Source organism: Pelophylax lessonae (genome assembly GCF_965119305.1).
Source record: "Pelophylax lessonae genome assembly, chromosome: 8".
Lineage (NCBI taxonomy): Eukaryota > Metazoa > Chordata > Amphibia > Anura > Ranidae > Pelophylax > Pelophylax lessonae.
Window position 1 is genome coordinate 237363975 of NC_138775.1, and position 8050 is coordinate 237372024.

Sequence of the window (8050 nt, forward strand, 5' to 3'; positions counted from 1 at the left end):
AAAATGTATGGCCAGCCTAAGCCTTACACATCCCTGATCCCTCTATCCAATGAAAGCACCTCAGTTCTCAACAACAGTGATTTAATTAGATAGGTAAACGAATAGTAGAGGAGGGGTTTTGTTTCAGGGGCAGGACTGCACTTAATAACTAGGTATGAAAATACAAACTATTCACCGATCTGCCAAAACTTTATGACCACTGATGGGTGAATAACACTGATTGCAAAGTGGATTTTATCAGCGCAAACAATTCCCTAATGTTTAAATATAAAGTGAAAAAATAAGCAGCTATACCCACTCAGCTTACCACTGCAAAGTATTACCAAAACTCAAAATAATAACGGTACATCGCTAATTAATTAATTAACCAGTAATTAAACCGGCTAAAGTGCACTAAGTGTTAAAAATGCATATATCTGTGCAGTCTTACAAATAAAGATAAGGTGCTTGAAATGCCAAACTATATTGACATTTGCCAATAAGGTGCTTATGATGAAATACTATAATAACAAAGTGCCAATCAAATTCATAAAATATGCACATATAAATAAATATACAGTAATTAATGAAAAGTCCAAAGAGCTTGTGCAAATGCCTGTGCAAAGGATGCTTGGAAAAGGTGCTTGAACCGGTGCTTAAATAAAAATGTGTGTGCTTACACCACCACCACACAAACGATTGGCCTCTCACCTGAAGCTTTGACCTGTGTTTCACCATTAGGTCAAATAAACGGGGGTTATAAGCTCTTTTTCCTTTCCAAACCCAATAGATCACTGGCTGCTGCTTAGTAACTTGAAAAAGCCATATACTGGAACAGCATTCCCATCATAGTTTCGGTTTGGCATGTGAAAAACAAAGCCGCACAGGATCTAATGCTCACCGTGTAACAATACATTTATTGGGAATTTGATGGATAAAACACTCACATGAATTAGCACTTGTAACTAGTGCATATTGAACGCTTGTCTCTGTTTCTAATGAGATCTGGCTGGCAGCTTCCTGGTTTCTGGTGAAGTCTCCCTTCACCAGCAATCAGGAAGCCGCTAGCTAGCTCGGATTAGAAACAGAGACAAGCTTTCTGTATGCACTAGTTACTAGTGCTAATTCATGTGAGTGTTTTATCCATCGAATTCCCAACAAATGTATTGTTATACGGTGAGCATTAGATCCTGTGCTTCTTTGTTTTTCACATGCCAAAACGAAACCATGATGGTAATACTGTTCCAGTATATGGCTTTTTCAAGTTACTAAGCAGCAGCCAGTGATCTATTGGGTCTGGAAAGGAAAAAGAGCTTATAACCCCCGTTTATTTGACCTAGTGGTGACACACAGGTCTAAGCTTCAGGTGAGAGGCCAATTGTTTGTGGGGTGGTGGTGTAAGCACACATATTTATCTTCAAGCACCGGTTCAAGCACCTTTTCCAAGCATCCTTTGCACAGGCATTTGCACAAGCTCTTTGGACTTTTCATTAATTATATTTATTTATATGTGCATATTTTATGAATTTGATTGGCACTTTGTTATTATAGTATTGCATCATAAGCACCTTCTGCTGTCCCTGAAGTTGATGTGTTGGAGGCAGAACATTTTGAAACCAGAATCTGAGTGTTCTCAGCTTTAGTAAATCTCCCCCAAAGGATTTGCTACTGACAGCTTGGTGCCAGATATCACAGCATACCTTCAGAGGTCCAGTTGTGTCCATGCCTCCACGGGTCAGAGCTGCTTTTGGGACAGAACAGTGACCTACTGTATATTATGTGGGTAGTCATAAATGTATGGTTGATTACATAACAGGACTGACTAAAGAGTTTTCTTTATATTTGCCTGGAGTTTTGTATGAATTTACATTCTATAAAAGAACCTTGTTAACCTAAGGGCAATCTTATTAGCCCTTTTTAGAATAAAAGAAGTTGACTGAGCTGAGCACAATGGTGTTTTCTAGATAAAAAGTCAATTGTTTGTAGCAAAACAGGTCTTGTCACATTTGCAGCTTCATCTAATGCTTTCAGTCTAGTTGATTCTGTGATATATCTGGTTTACTGATCTTTGAATAATATGTGGAAATATACAAGAAGAGCAACCAAATAACCTTTTGCTGGCACAGAATTGGATTGTGAGCATGAATAAGTCAGTAATGTCATGAATTTCCTTTTGTTTTTGCATTAAGATACACTTTAAATTATTGCACATATGTGTATACATTCACTGCATACAAAACTGTATTTGCCATGTATAAACAATGTAACATTTTTTAAACTTCATTTTTATATATTTTTTTAATTTTATTTCCCAGCTTCCTGGAGTGCAAGCGATCCATTTGCGTTTTGTGATCTTGTCGGGGTTTGATCATTTTGTAGCTGTGCGCAGCGTATCAGCAGAAAGTGTCATATAAATTGCAGCTTTATGTAGCTTACCATATGGGTCCCTCAATAACCATGCATACAAGAAGACAGAAAAAGTGGAATCACTTTCCAGATATAAATATTTATAATTATTCCAATTTTTTATTGTATTTTTATAAATAAATAAAAAAAAAAAAATATTGTTTATGGGCATTCTGTGTATTTAAAGAACTCCACTTAGCACTGGCTACATCTAAATTGACCACGTAATACAGGTGCATCTCAAAAAATTTTAATATCATCAAAAAGTTAATTTATTTCAGTAATTCAATTCAAAAAGTGAAACTCATGTTTTATATAGATGCCATACACACAGAGTGATTATATTTCAAGCATGTCTTTCTTTTAATTTTAAAGATTATGGCTTACAAAGTCAGTGCAGTCCTCTACCAGGAAATTCTAGAGCACTACATGCTTCCCTCTGCTGAGCAGCTTTATGGAGATGCTGATTTAATTTTCCAGCAGGACTTTGCCCCTGCCCACACTGCCAAAAGTACCAATACCTGGTTTAATTATCGTGGTATCACTCTGCTTGATTGGCCAGCAAACTTGCCTGACCTAAACCCCATAGAGAATCTGTGGGGTATTGTCAAGAGGAAGATGAGAGACACCAGACCCAACAATGCAGACAAGCTGGAAAGCACTATTAAAGAAGCTTGGGCTTCATAACACCTCAACAGTTCCACAGTGCCAAATTTGGACATCACAATTTGTTGTGTATGGAGCTGTGCAGCTGCAGACTGGTCAGGGTATCCATGCTTACCCGTGTCCACAATCAAAAGTGCCTACAATGGGCATGTGAGCATCAAAACTGGACCACTGAGCACAGGAAGAAGGTGGCCTGGTCTCATGAACCACATTTTCTTTTACATTATGTGGAGGGTCTGGCGTGTGCGTCACTTACCTGGGGAAGAGATGGCACCAGGATGCGGTATAAGAAGGCAAGCTGGCAGAGGCAGTGTGATGCTTTGGGCAATAGTCTGCTGGAAAACCTTGGGTCCTGCCATTCATGTGGATGTTAGTTGACACATATCACTTACCTAAACATTGTTGCTGACCAGTTATATGTATTGTGGTATGAGTCACGCGCTGTCTGAGGAATTGTATAATCTAAATGAACACTTCCTAGATGCTGCATGTACCAATACTGAAAACCATGCAGTAAAAAGCTAATAATAAGGGGTGGGGGATACTGCACTTCTGGGAAGTGATTTGACTAGTCTTTGGATAAACGCTTAAGTGCAGCTTAGATGTGAATTAGTGAATGTAATTATTTGTATAAATTAAGGTACCTAAAAAATAGGAAAATTGAATAGTAGTGTTCATTTGTACATAGGTACATCAGGTGTAAAGTGCATTAGTGTAGTCAATAAGTTAAATAAATAATAAAGTTCACACTCTTATCTCAAAATATTGTATAGAGACATATAATAAATAAATAAAGTGACAGGTAAAGTGCTCAGTGCATTGAACAAAAAAGTGAATAAAATCACACAGTCCTTTATAAAATGCCGCAGGTGACCCAAACAAGTTCAAAGGTGAAATATAGATATTTCAATACTCTATCCAGGTGAAAGAAACTTCATAGAGGTATATACCCTCCACCTAACACCGTGTTAAATATGTGGGGTGCTTCTTCTCACTCGTGTACCCCTCTTGGTGTGCTAATCGCTCACCTCCATATATCAGATCATGCGCCTTATGAAAAATATTCAGGGCTCCTCGCCTCTCCTTCCTTGTTTTTCAATCAATGATGGTATTCAATCTGCCTTAAATGGATCAGGCTTCTATACTCTCCAGATGGCCAGCGAATCTCCTCTACTGCCACTTCCAGCAACGTCTCCTCGGTTCTGAGAAATTTGCATAAATGTCTTTGCATGAAGCCACACAGATGTCTTCCAAGTCGCACCCGAAGTCACACTGACATGCGTCATTGAAATTGCGCGATTTCAGATGAAGTTGCATGATTTCAAAGCCACAGTCAATGTGAACAGGGCCTATTGCCAAAGCTGGAGTTAGAAGCTTACTGGCTCCCAGGTATAGCTGAACCAGAATCTGAGTGTTCTATGCTTTAGTAAATCTCCCCCAAAGGATCTGCTACTGACAGCTTGGTGCCAGATAACACAGCATACCTTCAGAGGTCCAGTTGCGTCCATGCCTCCATGGGTCAGAGCTGCTTTTGTGACAGAAGAGTGACCTACTGTATATTAGGTGGTTAGTCATAAAGTTATGGTTGATTACATAACAGGACTAAAAAGTGTTCTTTGTATTTACGTGGAGTTTTGTATGAATTTACATTCTGTAAAATAACCTTGTTTACCTAAGAGAAATCTTATTAGCCTTTTTAGAATAAAAGAAGTTGACTGAGTGGATCACAATGCTGTTTTCTAGATAAAAAGTCAACTGTTTGTAGCAAAACAGGTCTTGTCACATTTGCAGCTTCATCTAATGCTTTCAGTTTAGTTGATTCCGTGATATATCTGATTTACTGATCTTTGAAAACTGCGTGGAAATATACAAGAAGAGCAACTGAATAACCTTTTGCTGGCACAGAATTGGACTGTGAGCATGAATAAGTCAGTACTGTCATATTTCTGTTTTCAAAAAGTCTACTGTAGAGGATTTCTAAACCCAAGAACAAAAACGTAATATACTGTATAATCCCCTACCAATACTTGGTGGCTGCATTCTTTTTACTTTTCAGGCTAAGAGCAATCTATATATTATACGAGTTTCACTTTTTGAATTGGATTACTGAAATAATTTAACTTTTTGATGATATTCTAATTTGTTGAGGTGCATCTGTATAACATCACTTCCACTTCCATCCACATTGTAAAGACATGAATCGTCAAAATACACAACAGAAATGCTACACTTGGATCTCCACTCCACTTATTTCTTCTGGCAGCAGAAATGTGGCAGTCTGCCAGTCCTCTAATGTAAATTGAGAACAGATGCTTTAAGCTGCTAAAGAGGTAAGTGAAGTTGGAGGGTTGTTTTAAATCTGTTTACTACTTGTTTTAGTACTTGTTAAAGCAGTTTCTTCTTTATCCTCCAGCGGGGAAGGGGGATGTGGGCATTCTACTTGGACTAAATGACACACAGTCCTGAAGTACTGTGAGCCCACATCCTGCATGATGTCATGCCCACTAGTGGGCATTTAAACAACAGACTGGGCTCCGGGAAGTGGGTAGACTGACATGATTATCGTTCTACCCGAGGAGGGGTGTTGGACTGAGGGACAGTGCTGGAGAGTGGAGAGGTTAAAGTTGAGTTCCAAAAAGTGTAGCTGCTGACTTTTAATAAACACACACTCACCTGACCCATAATCCAGTGATTCAGCCACCCGAAGCCTCACTCCTCTCTCTCTCCTCTCCCCAGCTTCGACATCACTAGTGTGAGCACCCGGCTGTGACAGCTTGCGGCTTCACAGCCAGAGATGTATAGTAACGAAGTAGAACTACTTAAGTACTGTACTTAAGTACCGAAATGCGGTATCTGTACTTTCCTAGAGTAGAATTTTTTTCTCCTACTTCTACTTTTACTTCACTACATTTTTTCGATGATTTCGATACTTCTACTCAAGTATTTTTTTTTTGTGCTGCATAGTTACTCGTTACTTTTAAAAAAATTACCACTGCCAGAACTGTAGATGGCAGGTTGCATAAAGCTCAAAAAAATGTGTATAATGTCATTTGTAAATCAGCGCATATGAAAATAAAGGCTGTGTATAATAAAAGTTGCTATACCAAATCTTTCCAATAAAAAGAAAATATGAAACAAACAAATAAATGGTGCTACAGCGCTTAAAGTGCATCAAGAAACTACTAACAAACACAGGTTAATCATTTGAATAAATCATTTGAAATAATAAAAAACAATATGATGTTCAAACTTTTGACTTCTTTCTTTAATAACTACATAACACAGTACTTGTACTTCTACTTTCAGTACTTGAGTAGAAATTTTTTTTCAAAACTACTGGTACTTTTTACTTTTAGTACTTAAGTAGCAAATTTTTTGAAAAAACTACTTGCAATACTTAAGTAAAAAAAATGTTGAATACTTTAGTACTTCTACTTAAGTAACTTTTTCTGCGAGCACTTCCACTTCTACTCAAGTCACTTTTTGATCGAGCACTTGTACTTTTACTCAAGTAGAAATTTCGAGTACTTTATACAAGTCTGTTCACAGCCAGGTACGCACTGCGCAGGCGTGAGTCAAACTGCGTGTCGTGAATTGATGGGCAATCTTCTGGGACCTGTGATGTGTCCCAGAAGATTGCAGGGAGGGAGGGAGAGAGGAGAATTTCCACTCTAGCCGCCTAGGCGGCCCGAGCGGAAGTGGGAGCAGGTACCTGTCAAATCTAGGTACCCGCTCCCCCCCAAAAAAAATTATATGTCAGGGGGTCAGAAGCACTTGAAGAGGAAGTTACACTTTTGGGTGGAACATAGCTTTAAGTAGAACTTTGACATTTTCTTTTAACACGGGAGGGGGTTGGAGCAAAAAAAAAAAAAAAAGCTGAAATCACATTGTTTCTGCTGAAATCCCAAGAGGCAGGCTTGGGCAGGGCAGAGCAGGGCAGGGCAGAAAACACTGCTTGGGATTTCAGGGTAGAGGGGGCTGGGAAATACCCACTGCTGGAGCCACCAGCTGTGTTTGTGTCCAGTACCTGCTCTCCCCGCTCGCCAGGTGTGCTGCTGAACTAAGTGTAGAGCGGGGACTCCAAATCTGCATGTGCCAGCTCCGTGCGGGGGGACGGGGGACAATTGTACAGATCATACATAGAAAGGAGAAAGGGTTAATGAAGTGGGTACATACAGTGGGAGGAAGGAGTTGAACGAGTTAAAATGCAGGTTTTGAAAGATGAAGTGTCATGTACAGATCACTGAAAAGACATGCTGGACGTCCTAGGTATGGAAGAGTAGCTGGGTCAAAGGGTTAAACTTTATTTGAATCTGGTGATCTCTGCTGCGTTCAGAAACAAATTATTCTGTTCATTCATTGGTTTCACTTTCTCTCCTTCCTCTGTTGTAAGGGGTGGGCTCACATCATGTGATCACTGTGATTGGTCTCTGTGACCAATCACAGGGATCCTAAGGTATAGAGCCATTTTGATCGGCTCTCTATGCAGTGTTTGTGAACAGTACTGCATGAGGACAGCTTAGTTCACTGATCTTACTGGAGCCACATTTATTAAAGGTGCTCCAGAAGTAGAACTTCACCACTCAGCCTTTTTTTTTATAAAATGGTGGTAGTGTAGTGGTTAAAAATCATGTTTGTATGTATAACAAAAAATGATATATGTACAGGGGTTGGCTACATATCACAATTCCACATAGGATGGTGTAGAGCAGAGGTACTCAAACATAAAATTGAAAGGTTCACTTACCAATTTTCCAATCAGTGCGAGGTCCGGAAAAGTGACCGTCAAATTCCAAATACAGAACAAAAAAAGCCATTCCCCAAAACTTTTGAACTATACACAAAAAAATGTGGTAGACCTTTAGTGTGAAAGGTGACACCTTTTTTGTGCCACCAGTTTTTTAAACTTGGGCATAAAAGGTGTGAGGTCCAGGCGGAGGCACTGATGTAAGAGTTCATTCAATGCAGCCTCACCAGTGCCCATCAATGCAGCCTCACC

The 8050-nt window shown here is 39.3% G+C and overlaps 1 protein-coding gene across 1 annotated transcript in view; it reads left to right on the forward strand.

The window, feature by feature from the left end:
* IFT25 (intraflagellar transport 25) overlaps positions 1-2464 on the forward strand; it is a 17987-nt gene extending 15523 nt beyond the window's left edge. Inside the window, exon 5 of the mRNA XM_082265913.1 lies at positions 2295-2464. Coding sequence (XP_082122039.1) covers positions 2295-2393 — 99 coding nt within the window. The 3' untranslated portion in view covers positions 2394-2464. The remainder of the gene's footprint in view (positions 1-2294) is intronic.
* Positions 2465-8050: the final 5586 nt, after the last annotated feature.